General features: G+C 40.5%; 1 protein-coding gene across 1 annotated transcript in view; it reads left to right on the forward strand.

The window, feature by feature from the left end:
- Positions 1-18,957, forward strand: part of LOC105479909 (SPATA31 subfamily H member 1) — a 42,793-nt gene that overhangs the window by 6,780 nt on the left and 17,056 nt on the right. Inside the window, exons 2-4 of the mRNA XM_071076428.1 lie at positions 17,760-17,802; positions 18,454-18,508; positions 18,699-18,794. Coding sequence (XP_070932529.1) covers positions 17,760-17,802; positions 18,454-18,508; positions 18,699-18,794 — 194 coding nt within the window. The remainder of the gene's footprint in view (positions 1-17,759; positions 17,803-18,453; positions 18,509-18,698; positions 18,795-18,957) is intronic.

The raw sequence follows: 18,957 nt of genomic DNA on the forward strand, positions 1-18,957 counted from the left end.
TTTTCATTTTAGTCACTCTGGTGAGTCTGTGTGGTATTGTATTGTGGTTTTAATGTGCACTTCCCTAATGGCTAAAGATAATGTACAACTTCTCATGTTTATTGGCCATTTGGAAATTCTCTTTTGTGAACTGTCTGTTTGAATCTTTTGTGTGTTTTTAATAATTGGGTTACCAGTGTTTCTTTTACTTAACTGATTTGTAGGAATTCTTTGAATACTATGGACATGAGTCCTTTGTCACATACAGGTATTTAAAATAAATTCTACCACTCTGTGACTCACTTTTTCATTTACAATGGTGTCTTAATGACCAAAAGTTCTAAATTTTAATGAAATCCAATTTATGAAGTTATGTTCTTAAGATTAGTATTCCCCTCCCTACCCCTACCCCCAGTGCAAGAAACCGTTGCTTACCACTAGGCCATGAAGATACCCTTCTATATTTCTTCTAGAAGCCTTATTTTTTTTTCTTTCACATTTAGCTCTATGATCCATCTCAAATTACTTTTTGTGTATGGTGTGAGATAGGGGTCAACACTCCCCTCCTCCCCATATAGATATCTAATTCTTCCAGTAGGGCAGGAACTAGGGTAAAAATGAGTGAGGTACTCACCTTGAACACAAAATGTAAGGAGCACCAAAAAACTTAATAATCGAGATATTTAATGAAACATTCTTATTCTTTTTCTTACTGAGACTAGGTTTTGTTCTGTTGCCCAGGCTGAAGTGCAGTAGTGTGATTACAGCTCACTGCAGCCTCAACCTCTTGGGCTCAAGTGATACTCCCACCTCGACCTCCCAAGTAGCTGGGACCAGAGACGTGCTTCACCAAACCTGGCTAATTTTTGTGTTTTTTTGTGGAGATGGGGTTTTGCCATGTTGCCCAGTCTGGTCTTGAACTCCTGAGTTAAGTAATCTGCCTGCCTTGGCCTCCCAATGTGTAGGATTACAGGCATAAGCCACCATGCCTGGCCTAATGCAATGTTATTAAAAAATAAAAATTAATGCAAAAAATCCATGATGAACAAAATATCAGAATTTAAAATCTGATCCTACACTTTCACGACTCTTTCTCACCACTTCACTGTAATCCCTGTCCTTTCTCCAGCACCATTTATTGAAAAGACCATCCTATTCTCAATGAATTTTATTGGTGACCCTGTCATAAATCAGGTAAATGTATACGTGTGGGTCTATTTCAGGACTCTGTGTTTTGTTACATTGGTCTGCCTATCCTCACACCAATATCTTGCTATCTTCAATAATGTAACTTTGTAGTGTTGTAAAATTTGGTAGTGTAAGTCTTCCAACTTTGATTTTTTTTTTTTGAGACGGAGTCTCACTCTGTCACCCAGGATAGAGGGCACTGAGGTGGTCTCGGCTCACTGCAACCTCTGCCTCCCAGGTTCAAGTGATTCTCCTGCCTCAGCCTCCCGAGTAGCTGGGATTACAGGTGCACACCACCATGCCCAGCTAATTTTTTTTTTTTTTGAGACGGAGTCTTGCTCTGCGCCCAGGCTGGAGTGCAGTGGCCGGATCTCAGCTCACTGCAAGCTCCGCCTCCCGGGTTTACGCCATTCTCCTGCCTCAGCCTCCCGAGTAGCTGGGATTACAGGCGCCCGCCACCTCGCCCGGCTAATTTTTTGTATTTTTTAGTAGAGACGGGGTTTCACCGGGTTAGCAGGATGGTCTTGATCTCCTGACCTCGTGATCCGCCCATCTCGGCCTCCCAAAGTGCTGGGATTACAGGCTTGAGCCACCGCGCCCGGCCTTAATTTTTGTATTTTTTAGTAGAGATAGGGTTTCACTATGTTGGCTAGACTGGTCTTGAACTCTTGACCTCAGATGATCTGCTCACCTTGGCCTCCCAATGTGCTGGGATTGCGGGTGTGAGCCACCAGGCCTGGTCCCAACTTTGACCTTTGAAGTTGTCTTACACTATTCTAGGTCATTGACATTTCCATATATATCTGTGAATCATCTTGCTAATTGTCACAAAAAACACGCAGGGTTTTGATTGAGAAAGTATTGGATTTATAGTTTAGATTGGAGATAACTGACATCCTCAAAATAATAAGTCTTCTGATCCATGAATGTGTTCCTGTCTTGTTTATTTAGACCTTCTTAATTTATCTCAATAATATTTAGTTTTCAATATAGAGGGGTTTTTTGAAGCTATAGTAATACTTTTTCATTTTTATTAAGGAAGTTTTAAACAAATTGAAAATATATAGAAATGTGTCATGAATCTTCATGGATCCATCACCCAGCTTCAACTCTCTTACCTCATTATTTTGAAGCAAATCTCAGATGATAGAATTTCATTTGTAAATATTTTAGTATAGATATCTAAAACATAAGAACTCTTTAAAAATAGTTAAACACAATACCATTATCATGCCAAAAAATTTGACAATAATTTCTTAATACCATCAAATACCCTTCAGCATTCAAATTCCAATTATGGGCTGGGTGGTGTGGCTCACGTCTGTAATTCCAGCACTTTGGGAGACTGAGGCAGGAGGACTGCTTGAGCTCAGGAGTTGGAGATCAGCCTGGGCAACATAGTGAAACCCTGTCTCTACTAACAATATAAAAATTAGCTGGTGTGGTGGTATGCGCCTGTGGTCCCAGCTACTCAGGAGGCTGAGGTGGGAGGATCACTTGAGCCTTGGGGGAGGAGGTTGCAGTGAGCCAAGATTGCTCCACAGTACTCCACCTTGGGTGATGGAGCCAGGCCCTGCTTCAAAAACAAAAAACCAAAAAAACAAAAACAAAAACAAAAACAAAAAACACAAAGCAAAATTCCAATTGTCTCCTAAGTGATATAAATTATTATTTATAGTCTGTTTATTTGATTCAAGTTCACCGATTGAAATGGATTTGTGTGTCTCTTAAGTGTCTTCTAATCTGTAAATTCTCCATCTTCATTTCTCTCTTTTATTCTATCCATTTATGTTTTGAAGAAATGGGGCCGGGTGCGGTGGCTCACGCATGTAATTCCAGCACTTTGGGAGGCCGAGGCAGGTGGATCACTTGAGGTCAGGAGTTCAAGACCAGCCTGGCCAACGTGGTGAAACTCCATCTCTACTAAAAATACAAAAAATTCACCAGGCATGGTGGCGCGTGCCTGTAATCCCAGCTACTGGGGAGGCTGAGGCAGGAGAATTGCTTGAACCCAGGAGGCAGAGGTTGCAGTGAGCTGAGATCGTGCCACTGCACTCCAGCCTGAGCGACAGAGTGAGACTCTGTCTCAAAAAAAAAAAAAAAAAGGAATAAAAAAGAAAAGAAAAGAAATAGGTTATTTGTCCTCTAGATTTTGCAGTTAACATTTTGCTTATTAAATGTCCATATTTTCATTTAACATGTTCCCTTATCTCCTGTATGTTTTGTAAATGGGGAAGTTGGATCTAAGACTTATCAGAATTAATATTTTTTGAGGAGGGGAAGAAGATATTTCACAGGTGATGATAATCATCAAGAGGCACATAATGTCTGGTTTGGTGTGGTATTTTAAATGTCATTTTCTTTTACTTACTTTTTTTTTTTTTTTTTAAGAGCTAGGATCTCTTTGTGTTGCCCAGGCTGAAGTGCAGTGGCACAATCATAGTCACTGCAGCCTTGAACTTTTGGGCTTAAGTGATCCTACCACCTCAGCCTCCTGAGTAGTTACGACTAAAGGAATGTGCCACCACACCTGGCTAATTTTTAAAATTTCCTCTGTGGAGGCCAGGCGCGGTGGCTCACACCTGTAATCCCAGCACTTTGGGAAACTTAGCCAGGTGGGATCACCTGAGGTCAGGAGTTTAAGACCAGCCTAGCCAACATGGTGAAACCCCATCTCTACTAAAAGTACAAAAAATTAGTCTGGCATGATGGTGTGCCTGTAGTCTCAGCTACTTGGGAGACTGAGGTAGGAGAATCACTTGAGCTTGGGAGGTGGAGGTTGCAGTGAGCCAAGATTGCACCACTGCACTCCAACCTGGGTGACTGAGCAAGACTCTGCCTCAAAAAATAAAAATAAAAATAAAAATAATTTTTTTTTGTGGAGATGGGGTCTCACTATATTGCCCAGGCTGGTCTTTAATTCCTGGCTTCAAGCAATCCTCTCACCTTGGCCTCCCAAAGTGCTGGGATTACAGGTGTGAGCAACCATACCCAGCCTTAAATATCATTTTCTAAATGATCCTGATACTTGAAAACACAATAGATTTTTATATATTGACTTTCTACCTAGAGACTTTGCTAAATTTGCTTATCAATTCTAATTATTTATCTATAGATGTTTTGGATATTCTACACAGCTATATTGTCTGCAAATAATAATTTTATTTATTTCTTTCTGATTCTTACACCTTTTCTTTTTCTTGTTTTATTGCATTGATTAGGACTTCCTCTACAATGTTCAATGGAGATGGTATAGTGGGGATTCTTTTTTTTTTATGTAGAGGATAGTTTGCAATAATTCATCATTTATGTATAATGTTTGCTATATGGTTTTGGCAAATACTCTAACAAATTCAGGAAGTTCCCTTTTATTTCCAGTCTGCAAATAGTTTTAGTATGAATGGGTGTTAATTTTTTTTTTTTTTTTGAGACAGAGTCTCACTCTGTTGCCCTGGCTGGAGTGCAGTGGTGCGATCTCGGCTCGCTGCAACCTCCACCTCTCGGGTTCAAGCGATTCTTGTGCCTCAGCCTCCTGAGTAGCTGGGATTACAGGCAAGTGCCACCATGCCTGGCTAATTTTTGTATTTTTAGTAGAGATGGGGTTTCACCATTTTGTTTAGGCTGGTCTGAAACTCCTGACCTCAGGTGATCCGCCTACCTTGACATCCCAAAGTGCTGAGATTTACAAGCATGAGTCACTGCGCCTGGCCGGGTGATAAATTTTATCAAGTGATTTTCATGTCTCTATGTGAGATGGTTATATGGTTTTCTTGTTTATCCTATTAATGTGCTGAATTACACTGAGTTTTGAAAATAAAACAACTGTGAATTCTTGGAATAAATATAATATGTTCTTGATGCTTTTCTTTCTTTCTTTTTTTTTTTTTTGAGATGGAGTCTCGCTCTGTCACCCAGGTTGGAGTGCAGTGGTATGATCTCAGCTCACTGCAACCTCTGCCTCCCGGCTTCAAGTGATTCTCCTGCCTCAGCCTTCCTAGTAGCTGGGACTAAGGCACCTGCCACCGTACTCAGCTAATTTGTTGTATTTTTAGTAGAGACGGGGTTTCATCATATTGGATATGCTGGTCTCGAACTCCTGACCTCACGTGATCCACCTGCCTTGGCCTGCCAAAGTGCTGGGATTACAGGTGTAAGCCACTGTGCCTGGCAGATGCTTTTCACATATTATTGGATTCACTTTGCTGATATTTTGTTTAGGACTTTTACATCTATGTTCATGAAAGAGATTGGCTTATGATTTTTCTTTCTAATATTGTCCTTATTAGATTTTAGAATCAAGGTTATCCCTGCCTCCTAACATAGAAGGATAAATTATTTCTCTTTTTCACCTCATTATATGAGAGACACCCCTAACACAAAATTCTAAAGGTTTCTGTTGTTTTATGCTAGGCACCTGGAACAAAACCAGATTATTCTTTATTATAACAAACACACATATATAAAAAAGAGACAGGGAGAGAGAGATTTTAAGAAATCGGCTCACAAAATTGTCAGGGCTTAACAAATCAGAAATCCACAGGGCATACCAGAAACTCAAGAGTTGTGTTGTAGTGTTGAGTCCAAAATCAGCATAGCCCAGGCTAGAAACTCAAGCAAGGATTTCCCATTGCAGTCTTGAGGCAGAATACCTTCCTCTTGAGGAAACCTCAGTCTCTGCTCTCAAGGCCTTCAACTGATTAGGTGATGCCCACCCACATTATGGACATTAATCAGCTTTAAGGTGTACTAATTCTAAATGTTAAGCACATCTGAAAACTACTTTCACAGCAACAAGCAACATCTAGACTAGCTTTTAAAAAATTTTTTAATTATTTAATTTTATTTTTAGATGGAGTCTCCCTCTGGAGTGCAGTGGTGCCAACTCAGCTCACTGTAACCTCTGCCTCCTGGGTTCAAGCAATTCTCCTTCCTCAGCCTCCCGAGTAGCTGGGACTACAGGCGTGTGCCACCACGTCCAGCTAAGTTTTGTATTTTTAGTAGAGACGAGGTTTCACCATGTTGGCCAGGATGGTTTTGATCTCTTGACCTCGTGATCTGCCCGCCTTGGCCTCCCAAAGTGCTGGGATTACAGGTGTGAGCCACCGTGCCCAGTCCTAGACTAGCTTTTGAACAAACAACTGGGGACATAGCTTAGCCAAGTTCACATGAAATTAACCATCACAATCCTATGTTTTCTTCTGAGAGTTTTATAGTTTTACAGCTCTTACATTTAGGTCTTTGCGTCATTTTGAATTAATTTTTGTAGATGGTGTGAATTAAGAGTCCAACTTCATTCTTTTGCATGTGGCTATCTAGTTGTCCCAGCACCATTTGTTGAAGAGACTATTCTTTTCCTATTGAATGGTCTTGTTACCCTTATAGAAAATCAATTGATTTGTAGATATATGGATTTATTTCTAGACTCAATTTGATTTCATAGATCTATATGTTTATCCTTATGCCAGTACCACACTGTTTTGATTACTACAGCTTTGTAAGTTTTAACATCAGGAAGTATGAGTCCTCCAACTTTGTTCTTTTTCAAGATTTTTTGGCTATTCAGGGACCTTTGTAATTCCATATGAATTTTGGGACCAGCTTTTTCATTTCTGTAAAAAAGGCTATTGGGATTTTGAGAGGGATTATACTGAATCTGTAGATTGCTTTGGGGAATATTGCCATTTTAACAATATTAAATATTCCAATCCATGAACAAGGGATGTCTTTCCATTTATTTAGGTCTTCTTTAGTTTTTCAACAATGCTTTGAACTTATCAGTGTACAATCTTGCACCTCCTTGTTTAAATTTATTCCTGAGTATTTTATTGTTTTGGATGCTAAGAATGGAGTTGCTTTTATTAGCTCTAATAGGTTTCTTCTGGTTTCTTTCCGATATTCTGTATGTAAGATATGTCATCTGTGAATACAGTTTTACTTGTTCATTTCTCCTTTGCATGGCTTTTCTTTTCCTGGCCTAATTGCTCTGGTTAGAACTTCTGTACAATTTTAAACAGATGAGGCGTCATTGGGGCAATAGTGCTGACTTCTAGACCCACCGGGGTGAAGGACCTGCTCCAGTGGCTCTACCTGGCAGGAGTTGCACCCCCAGGGCTTTGCCAGGTGGCCCTGCCCACACAGCTTTGGATAGAGGTTGTCTAACCTGTTGAAAGTGAAGCAATGGTCCCCCTTTTTGAAACTGAGGTGGCAGCCCCGATGATCTCTGAATCACCTTCCAGGTTATTCTTTCCTTGTCTTCCAGAATAGTGTATGTTTGTGGCTGAAGAGCTCTATGGTCCCAAATTATAAAATTCAAGAAGACCAACAGCCTTTCCTCATTCCCTCCCATCTCCTGCTCCTTCAGTTCAACCTGGCAGTTTTCCTGCTGTGGTGGCTGATTAAGTCCACGTTTCACACATATACTGATCTCCTTATCAAAGGGTCACTTGGTCACACCTTTAGTTTTCTCTTTGAATAGACTTTCTAATTTTTTGCAATAGGGATAGGCTGAGAACTTTTCATATCCTTAAATTTTAGTTCCTTTTTGCTCAATAATTCCATCTTCAAGTCAATTCTCTCCTCTCTCATTTTACTATAAACAGTCAGGAGAACCAAGGCACTTCTTCAGAACTTTACTTAGAAATCTCATTAGCTAGCCGGGCATGGTGGCTTGTGCCTGTAATCCCAGCACTTTGGGAGGCTGAGGCAGGCAGATCACCTGAGGTCAGGAGTTCGAGACCAGCCTGGCCAACATGGTGAAACCCTGTCTCTACTAAAAATACAAAAATTAGCAGGATGTGGTGGCAGGTTCCTGTAATGCCAGCTACTTGGGAGGCTGAGGCAGCAGAATCGCTTGAACCCGGGAGGTGGAGGTTGTGGTGAGCCGAGATCACGCCACTGCACTTCAGCCTGGGCAACAAGAGCAAAACTCTGTCTCAAAAGAAAAAAAAAAAAGTAAAAGAAAAAGAAAAAAAAAAAGAAATCTCATTAGCTAAATACCCAGTTTCATGACTCACAAGTTCTACTTTCCATAGAACACTAGAACATGAACATAATTCTGCTAAGTTCTTGGCCACTTACAAGGATCACTATTTCTCTGTTTCCAATAATATGTTCCTTATTTCTTTATGAGTCCTCGTCAGAATGGCCTTTACTGTGCATATTTCTACCAACATTGTGTTCGTGATTACTTAGATATTCTCTAAGAAGATGCAAGCTTTCTCTACAACTCTCCTCTTTTCTTTCTGAGCCCTCAGCAACATCACCCTTAATAGTTCATTTTTGGCAATGTAGGCTTTTTCTAGCATGCACCTCAAAGCTTTTCCACCCTTTCCTCATTACCCATTTTTTGGTGTTTGTGGCAACAGCACCCTCACTTCTTGGTTTCAATTTCTATCTTAGTCCATTCAGGTTTCTGTAACAAAATATCATAAACTGGGTGGCTTATAAACAACAGAAACTTTTTTCTTATAGCTCTAGAGGCTGGGAAGTCCAGGATTGGGGTGCCAGCATGGTCAGATTCTGGTGAGGTACTTCTTCTGGGTTGCAGACTGGCAACTTCTCACTGTGTTTTTACATGGTGGAAAGAGTGAGAGAGATCTCTGGAGGTTTTTTTTTTTTTTTTTTGAGACAGAGTCTTGCTCTGTTGCCAAGGCTGGAATGCAGTGGCTTGATCTCAGCTCACTAGAACCTCCTCCTTCTGGGTTCAAGCAATTCTCATGCCTCAGCCATTTGAGTAGCTGGGATTACAGGCATGTGCCATCATGCCTGGCTAATTTTTGTGTTTTTAGTAGAGACAGGGTTTCGCCATGTTGGCCAGGCTGGTCTCAAACTCCTGGCCTTAAGTGATCCACCCGCCTCAGCTTCCCAAAGTGCTGGGATTACAGGTGTGAGCCACCATGCCCAGTCCTCTGGAGAATTTTTTGTAAGGACACTAATCCCATTCAAGAGGGAAACCCCTCATGACCTAATCACTTCCCAAAGGCTCCATCTACTAATACATTACATTGAGAGTGAGGATTTCAACATATGAATTCTGCGGGGGACATAAACATTGGGCCCATTGCAATGTCCTTTATCATGCTAAGGAAGTCTCCTTCTATTGCTATTTAGTTGAGTGTTTTTATTATAAATCATTGTAGGATTATGTCAAATGCTTTTTTCTGTATCAATTTATATGATCATGTGAGTTTTTCTTCTTTATGTTGTAAATGTGGTATATTACAGTGATTTATTTTCTTGTGTTGAAAAATCTTTGCATTCTTGGGATAAATCCTGTTTTCACTACTTCTATTCAACATTGTTTGAAAGTCCTAGGCAGACCAATTAGGCATACTACAAATAGTTTGTTTTTCTTTGACTGAAAATTTCTCTATTTCTCTATTTCTCTATTTCTCTATTTCTCTATTTCACTTAAAATTTTGAACTTTAAATTTCATTAAGTGTAAAAGTCTAACAGCCATGTGCTATGGTTCATGCCTATAATCCCAGCACTTTGAGAGGCCAAGACAGGAGGATCACTTGAGGCCAGCAGTTTGAGACCAGCCTGGGAAACACAGTAAGATCCTGTCTCTCCAAAAATCGAAAAAAAAAAAAAAAATGGCTGGGTGTGGTGGTGTGCACCTGTAGTCCTAGCTACTCAGGAGGCTGAGACACGATGATTGCTTGAGCCCAAGAGTTTGAGGTTACAGTGAGCTATGGTTGTGCCACCGCACTGCAGCTTGGGCAACAGAGAGACCTGGTCTTAAAAGGAAAAGAAAAAAAATCTAGGTAGGGCCGGGCGCGGTGGCTCAAGCCTGTAATCCCAGCACTTTGGGAGGCCGAGACGGGCGGATCACTAGGTCAGGAGATCGAGACCATCCTGGCTAACACGGCGAAACCCCGTCTCTACTAAAAACACAAAAAATTAGCCGGGCGAGGTGGCGGCGCCTGTGGTCCCAGCTACTCGGGAGGCTGAGGCAGGAGAATGGCGGGAACCCGGGAGGCGGAGCTTGCAGTGAGCTGAGATCTGGCCACTGCACTCCAGCCTGGGTGACAGAGCGAGACTCCGTCTCAAAAAAAAAAAAAAAAAAAAAAAAAAAAAAAAAAAAATCTAGGTAGGCACTTATTTTCTTTTAGCACATTAAAAGACTTTATTCTATTGTTTCCTGGCTTCCAATATTTCTAAAAGATATCAACTATTCATCTTATTCCTCTTTTGAATATAATGCGTCTTTTATTTTTGCCTATTAAGACTCATTTTGTTAGGGCTGGGTGCCATGGCTCACGCCTGTAATCCCAGCACTTTGGGAAGTTGAGGCAAGTGGATCATGAGGTCAAGAGATCGAGACCATCCTGGCCAACATGGTGAAACACCGTCTCTACTAAAAATACAAAAATTAGCTGGGCGTGGTGGCACGTGCCTGTAGCCCCAGCTACTTGGGAAGCTGAGGCAGAAGAAGTGCTTGAACTGGGGAGGAGGAGGTTGCAGTGAGCCGAGATTGCGCCACTGCACTCCAGCATGGTGACAAGCTGGACAAGACTCCATCTCACCAAAAAAAAAAAAAAAAAAAAAAAAAAAAAAAAAAAATTATTGTGTTGGTATTCAGCATTCTGTAGTGTACTTAAGTTTAGGTTTAGGTTTTCTTTGTCTTCATGCTGCTTCATAACACTTCTTGCATCTAAGGCTTGCATTTTGGAAAGTTCTTAGCTATTCCCTTTTTAAAAAAAAAAAATAGACTACACTTTAAAGCAGTTTTTAGGTTCACAGCAAAACTGAGCAGAAAGTACAGAGAGTTACCATATACTCCCTGCAGTGTTAACTTTCAAATGTTGTTTCTGCTTGCATTTATGTCTGGGACTCCTATTCTGTCTCCCCTTTCCTTCTGGGACTCCTATTACTGTGTCCCATATGTCTATTGGCTCTTTTATTTATTTTATTTCCATGCTTCATTATGAATATTTTCTTCAGACATTTCTTCAGTTGTGTCTAATCTGTACCCCTCACTGAGTTCTTTATTTCTCCTGTTCTACAATTCCCATTAGTTTTTTTTTTTCAGTTTTTAGTTTTTAGTTCTTGGCCAAAATTGTCCATCTTGTCATCTAATTTCTTGTATATATAAAGCACATATATTTTAAAATCCATGTTTTATTACTTCAATATCTGGATTGCCTATGGATTTGTTTTTATTCCCCATGTTTATCTCTTAGTCTTCAATCAGTCGGTCTTGTCTTCTAGTAAGCATGGCAATTTTTGATTTAATATCAGAGATTTTATATATAATTTTGAAGAGAAAATTCAAGCTTCTGGATAAAGTTACTTTCCTCCAGAGGGCGCTATTTTCACTTTTTAGTCATTTAGATTATCTCAATCCAATAAAGGGATCATCTCAATCCAATAAAGGATTGAATTTATCAGAGGCTGAGCTTCCATTTTTGAGCCTGGTTTATTTCAGGTTGATTCTTACTCCTAGGTATAGCCCTTTGGGGATTCCAACTGAAAGCCTGAGATATTAGGGGTTCTCAACTCATCTTTTTGTTCATGTATTCCCATAAAACTGTGAAATTTCAGTTTAGCTGGGCTTATTTCCCTCCACTTCCTTTTTCTCTAGGATCTTGGCTCCTCTGGTTTTTGACCCCTTGATAGGTCTCTAATGACTTTAAATGGATATTTTAAAACATATTTTGTCCAACTTTTATTGTTTTCATTTGGAGGGTTCAAACCATTACTATAAATTGAAATCCCAAACTGGTGCTTTTTTTCTTTCCATTTTTTCCCCTTCTACTGGCTTGGAAGTTATGAACTCTGTTTCTATTCTTTTAGTGGTTACTCCTCAGATTTAAATATATGTACTTATCCATTCTTTATTCAGAAATATTTTATCAATGCTAGTAAGCCAATCCATTTCAGTACTTTGCATTCTTATTAATTTCTGGAAGTAAGATTTGATTCTGTTTTCAAATCTGCTAGATCACTGTTTATGGGTTTGTGTTTCTTACAAATTTATTTATACTTGTATTTTCTTTCTTTTTTTCTTTTTCCTTTCTTTCTTTCTTTCTTTTTTTTTTTTTTTTTTTTTTGAGACGGAGTCTTGCTCTGTCGCCCAGGCTGGAGTGCAGTGGCCGGATCTCAGCTCACTGCAAGCTCCGCCTCCCGGGTTCCCGCCATTCTCCTGCCTCAGCCTCCCGAGTAGCTGGGACTACAGGCGCCCGCCACCTCGCCCGGCTAGTTTTTTGTATTTCTTAATAGAGACGGGGTTTCACCGTGTTAGCCAGGATGGTTTCGATCTTCTGACCTCGTGATCCGCCCGTCTCGGCCTCCCAAAGTGCTGGGATTACAGGCTTGAGCCACCGCGCCCGGCCCTTTTTTTTTTTGAGATGGAGTCTCACTTGGTTGCCCAGGCTGGAGTGCAGTGGTGTGATCTCAGCTCACTGCAACCTCCATCTCCCGAGTTCAAGTAATTCTCCTGCCTCAGCCTCGCGAGTAGCTGGGACTACAGGCACATGCCACCACGACTGGCTAATTTTCGTATTTTTAGTAGAGACAGGGTTTCACCATGTTGGCCAGGATGGTTTTGATCTCTTGACCTCATGATCCGCCCACCTCAGCCTCCCAAAGTGCTGGGATCACAGGCATGTGCCACAGTGCCTGGCATTTTACTTCTTTAAATACAATATGCATAGGTGTTTTCTAATCTACCTCTGAAAATCACAATACCTGACATCTTTGCAGGTTTGTTTCTCCACTTGTGCTTATTTTTTAATAGTTAACACTTATGAAATTGAGGTGTGTCTTACAATTGATGGTATTTAATTAATTGACAGCGTATTTTTTTCATTCTACTAGCATATAAATTGATGGCACATTTTATAATCAATAGCATCTTAAATTTAATAAAATACGATATTTGTGAGGATTTTGAAGCCTAGGATAAAGATTTTCCTCAAAGAGCATTTCATTTACTTTTGACTCTGGCACCATCAGTCCAGGACCACTTTAAATTCATGGCTTGAAGGTTTTTGGGGACAATCCAGATAATGTGAACTTGAGCTGCCAAATATCCAGAAGTTAGCCTGTGGTTATGACTTCTCAGAGACTTCACCCCCACCCCTGGAATTCTCAGTGTGAAGGCAACTTTCTTTGCAGTTACCTGAGGTTAGGAGTGAGTGGTAGATTTGTCATTTTGAGGTTCCATTTGAATGTGGGTAAGTCTTCTACTGGATTAAAATTTTTTTGAGAGGCCAGGCATGGTGGCTCATGCATTTCGGGAGACCGAGAAGGGTGGATCACTTGAGGTCAGGAGTTTGAGACCAGCCTGGCCAATATGATAAAACCCTGTCGCTACGAAAAATATAAAAATGAGCGGGGCATGGTGGTGCATGCCTGTAATCCCAGCTTCCCCAGGAGGCTGAGGCGTGTGAATTGCTTGAGCCCAGGAGGCAGAGGGTGCCATGAACTTTGAGCTACTGCACTCCGGGCTGAGTGACAGAAGGAAACTCTGTCTCAAAAGAAAAAATTAATTTGAGACATACCAATGTATATATTTATGGTGTATAATGTGATGGTTTGTTGCACGTTTACATTGTGGGTTGATTAAATTAAGTGAATTAACATATCCATCATCTCACTTACCTTTTTTTGTGTGTGGAGGAAACATTTAAAATCTTCCCTCCTAGCAATTACGCCTATGGTTTATTTTTCTGAAGTTTTCCTTAAGAAGTTCTCTGCTCTAGGCCACAAAGAGTTTCTCCTACCTTTTTTCTATGTTCCAGTCTTACATTTCACATTTTAGTTTTTAATATACTTGGAGTCCACCTCTATATGTGGTATTAGGAAGTGATACAATTTTATTTTTCTCTATAGTGAGCCAGTTTCCCCATAACCATTTTTTTTTCTTTTTTTGAGACAGGGTTTTGCTCTTTCACTCAAGTTGGAGTGCAATGGTGTGATCTCGGCTCACTGTAACCACCTCCTGGGCTCAAGTGATCTTCCTACCTCAGCCTCCTGAATAGCTGGGACCACAGGCGTGTGCCACCACGCCCAGCTAACTTTTTGTATTTGTTTAGAGATGGGGTTTCGTCACATTGCCCAGGCTGGTCTCGAACTCCTGAGCTCAAGCAATCTGCCTGCCTTGGCCTCCCAAAGTGCTGGGATTATAGGCGTGAGTCACTGTGCCCGACTCTCATCACCATTTGCTAAACAATCATTTTCCCATTGATTTATGGAACTCCCTTTATTATAATAAGTGGCCATATATACATATGCCTGTCTCTGAGCTCTCTGTTTCATTGGTCTATTTGTTCCTGTTTTTATTTCCTACAACTTTGTAGTGTGTCTTAGAGTTTGGTACAGCAATTCCCTCCTTTGCTTTTCTTTTTAAGGTTGATTTAGCTATCAGTAGACCTTTATTTGTCATATTAATTTCAGAGCATTTAACAAGTTCTTGAAACATTTCAAATGAAATATGAATTGGGAATGCATTAAAATATAATTTAAGCCTGGGCAACATAATGAGACCCCGTCTCTACAAAAAAATTTAAAAAATTAACCAGGTGTGGGGTATTGCACCTGTAGTCCCAGCTACTTGGGAGGCTGAGAATTACTTGAGCCCAGGATGTTGAGGCTGTGGTAAGCCATGATCGTGCCACCGCACTCCAGCCTAGGCAATACAATGAGACCCTGTCTCGGAAAAAAAAAAAAAAGTTAAAAAAAAAAGTGTGTCTGTATACAGACACACACACACATATGTCTGTGTCTATATATAGACACATATATGTAATTTTATATATATATATATATATATAAAAAAAATTTAATTTGGCTGGGTGCGGTGGCTCACGCCTGTAATCCTAGCACTTTGGGAGGCCGAGGCGGGTGGATCACAAGGTCAGGAGTCTGAGTTCGAGACCAGCCTGGCCAGCATGGTGAAACCCCATCTCTACTAAAAATATAAAAATTAGCTGGGCCTGGTGGTGCGCACGTGTAGTCCCAGCTACTCAGGAGGCTGAGGCAGGAGAATTGCTTGAACCTGGGAGGTGGAGGTTGCAGTGAGCTGAGATCGTGCCACTGCACTCCAGCCTGGGCAACACAGCGAGACTCCATCTCAAAAAAAAAAATTAATTTGGGGAGTACTGACATCTTCGTAATTTCAAGTTATTCCAACCAAGAACTTGGACTATCCCTGCATTTATTCAGATCATCTTCTATGTCTTTTATTAGAATTTTATAGTTTTCTACATGGAAGTCTTCTGTATTCTTGGTTTACTTAATACCTTTATACTTTTATCATTTTATTGCTATTGTGAAGAATATCTTTTATTAAATTATATTTTTATAGTTTTTACTGTAGTAGAGAAATGCTACTGATATTTGTAAGTAGTTCTGGTATTCAGAAACCTTGATGAATTATTTTATTATGTCTGATGTAGAATGTCTGATTATCATTTCAATTGCTTTCATACTTACTGGTCTACTCAAATGATCTATTTCTTTTTGGCGGCCAGTTTTGGTATCTTATATTTTTTTTCTAGGAATTTAACTATTTTATCAGCGTTTTCACATTCATTAATGTGTAGTTATTTAAACTGTTTTCTTCTTCTTCCTCTTCTACTTCTTTTTTTCTTTTCTTTTCTTTTCTTTTCTTTTTTTTTTTTTTTTTTGAGACAGGGTCTTGCTGTATCACCCAGGCTGGAAAGTGCAGTGGCAGGATCACAGCTCACTGCAGCCTTGACCTCCCAGGCTCAAGAGATCCTCCTACCTCAGCCACCCAAACATCTGGGACCACAGGCACACACCACCACACCCAGCTAATTTTTTTTTTTTTTTTTTTTTTTTTTTGAGACTGAGTCTTGCTCTGTTTGCCCAAGCTGGAGTTCAGTGGCATGATCTCAGCTCACTGCAACCTCCACCTCCTGGGTTGAAATGATTCTCCTGCCTCAGCCTCCCAAGTAGCTGGGATTACAGGTGCACACCACCATGTCTGGCTATTTTTTTGTATTTTTAGTAGAGATGGAGTTTCACCATGTTGGCCAGGCTGGTCTCAAACTCCCAACCCTAAGTGATCTGTCTGCCTCGGCCTCCCAAAGTGCTGGGATTACAGGCATGAGCCACCATGACTGGCCGCCCAAGCTAATTTTTTAAAATTATTTTTTATTTTTTGTAGAGACAGGGTCTCACTATGTTGTCCAGGCTGGTCTCAAACTCCTGGGCACAAGTGATCCTCCTGCCTAGCCTCCCAAAGTGCTGGGATTACAGGCACGAGCCACTGCACCTGATCAATTCTACTTCTTTTTAATTTCCAAGGAGATTTACATTTACTTTCATCTTTTGCCCTAAAGCATTACCAGCCCAGGATCGCTCCACTTTTATTTTCAATTTGAGGGTTTCTGGCTACACAGTGGGTATAAATTAGAACTCCAAGCCAGTATGAGGATAGACTCATGGTTAAAATTCTCAGAGAAGGTGTTTTTTGGTTTTTTTTTTTCCCTCTACCTAGAGTACAAATTTTCTTGTGGTGGGCAGATTTCTTTCCTAGCCACTTTTCCACTAAACATGTAGCATTTTTAGAATTCTGGCTTTTTCCCAGGGTCTCCATTCCAAATACACACTTCACATGGGTCTTGTCTTTTGCTCCTACCTTGTTGTTAACCCAAATCCCTTCTGACTGACGCTACAAATGATATAGGGTGTTGAAGTATCAGATGATTTTCTGCTCATGTTTTTCAGTTTTCTCCTTAATTTTGGCCTGTAAGGATTTCCCTTACTCTTTTTTTGAGGAGCTTAATTCAGCATTTAAAAGGATGCTGGGCTGGGCGTGGTGGCTCACACCTGTAACTCTAGCACTTTGGGAAGCCAAGGTTGGGCGGATCACCTGAGGTCGGGAGTTTGAGACCAGCCTGGCCAACGTGGCAAAACCCCGTCTCTACTAAAATTACAAGAATTAGTTGGGCATGGTGGCTCATCTACTAGGGAGGCTGAGGCAGGAGCATCACTAGAACCCAGGAGGTGGAGGTTGCAGTGAGCCGAGATGGCGCCACTGCGCTCCAGCCTGGGCGACAGAGTGAAACTCCATCTCAAAAAAAAAAAAAAAAAAAAAAAAAAAATTGTTTTATTTGAAATGGTAACAAATGTCATTACTGCCTTTAAAATGACCTGGAGCACTTTGAAAAAATCCCAGGAGTTTTCTGACTACAGAATAAAATTAAAATTCTACCATTAGGCATAACCTGGCTTCCATCTACCTTGTCAGCCTAGCATCTCCCACTACTTAGCAAAAGTGCACCTGACAATCATGACATGCTGATCTCAGTGATGTTCCCACTTGCCTGAAATACTCTTTCTTCGCCTAAAAGTCTTGTGCTGATTCTTTAAACTCCAGTACAAATGCAACTTCTTGAATAATTCTTCCTTTCTCTCTTAGAAAGTTAATCACTGTCCTCTATATTCCCTGATATTTATATGTTTGTTACAGCATTTACATGTGGTTATGGATGCCAACTGTATCAATATCTGATGCATGAGATGTATCAATATCTGATATCTAAAAGGTGACAAGTGCTGTCTTGTCTCTAACCTAGAACATAATCTGATTTTCTTTTTTCTTTTTGTGCTTCTCTAGACTTCAAAGCAGCATAGATTGAAAAAGATCCAGAAGTTAACAGGTCAGAGACACCCTATCCTTTACTCTTCAGCTCAAGGTTATTAACAGACCAATTGTGGGTCTGCCTTATGACTCTAGTCTTAAATAGCAGGTGGAGGGAGTTGAAAAAGAGGATGTAAATGGAAGAAGTGTGCCTCTTCTTTCTAGCATCTCCATGTCTAAAGATATGTGTATATGGCTCCATAATTCTTTCCATGGTTTCTTTCCTCATGTTTCCTTCCCTCAGCTCCTTTTGTGCAAAGTCCAAGGTATTGGGAAGGAAACTTGGTGAGATTTAGAATGGACAAAGGGTAACTACCAAGAGTTTGGTGTGGGAAGTTTCCCTATCTTTTTCCCCCTACCATAGACCCTGGATAGACTCCTTTGGAGGAAAAGATATGTATCATGACCTCTGTTTCCCCTACTCTCACTGCTTATTACTATGATTATTCATATTCTTCCCAATGTATATAGCTTACATCTACTGTATGATGAAGGCAGCATAGTATAGCTTTTTGAAAAATCTTGAGACGGGTTAAGTCTGAGATCTACCACTAATTAGCTTTATGATCTTAGGCATAACTTCATCTTCGTTTCCTTTTTTGCAAAAAGAGGGGGTTGGACGAATAATCAATAGTCATGATGCTGATAGATTCTTCACCTCTTCTCCCAGATCCACAGTGGGAAGAAAACCTCAGGATGGCTTGCACTGAAGCTAACCTGACAGGGTGAGTAAAGCCTTTCTTCAGCCTATTCTACTGATAAACTTTGTGAAAGTTAGAAGTAAAGTACCTGGACTCTGTTTTACTTCCTTCACTATGATAGCGTTCTCCTTTCTAAGTTAAATCTCTCTTATTGTTTTCCTTACTGGTACTTTAATGAAACTTCAGTTACATTGACATACACTGTTGCATCCAGTGTTTCAGAACTCCCTGTGGGCTGGACCCAGGAATATATACTCTGGTCAATGGAGCGGAGTCTTCAACAGATCTTCCGATACCTAGAAAGCACAAGGTCAGGCAATGTAGTTTCTGGGTGGGGATTGAAGGTGGTAGAGGTTTTAAAAAGAAGGAAGGAAGGGAATGAAGGAGGGAGGGAGAGAGGGAGAAGAGAGAGTTCGTTTTGTCTGTGGGGGAAGTCCTGGGTTCAAACTGGTCGAAGGATCATTTCTGGGTGG

This window comes from Macaca nemestrina, chromosome 13 (genome assembly GCF_043159975.1).
Source record: "Macaca nemestrina isolate mMacNem1 chromosome 13, mMacNem.hap1, whole genome shotgun sequence".
In the NCBI taxonomy this organism is placed as follows: domain Eukaryota; kingdom Metazoa; phylum Chordata; class Mammalia; order Primates; family Cercopithecidae; genus Macaca; species Macaca nemestrina.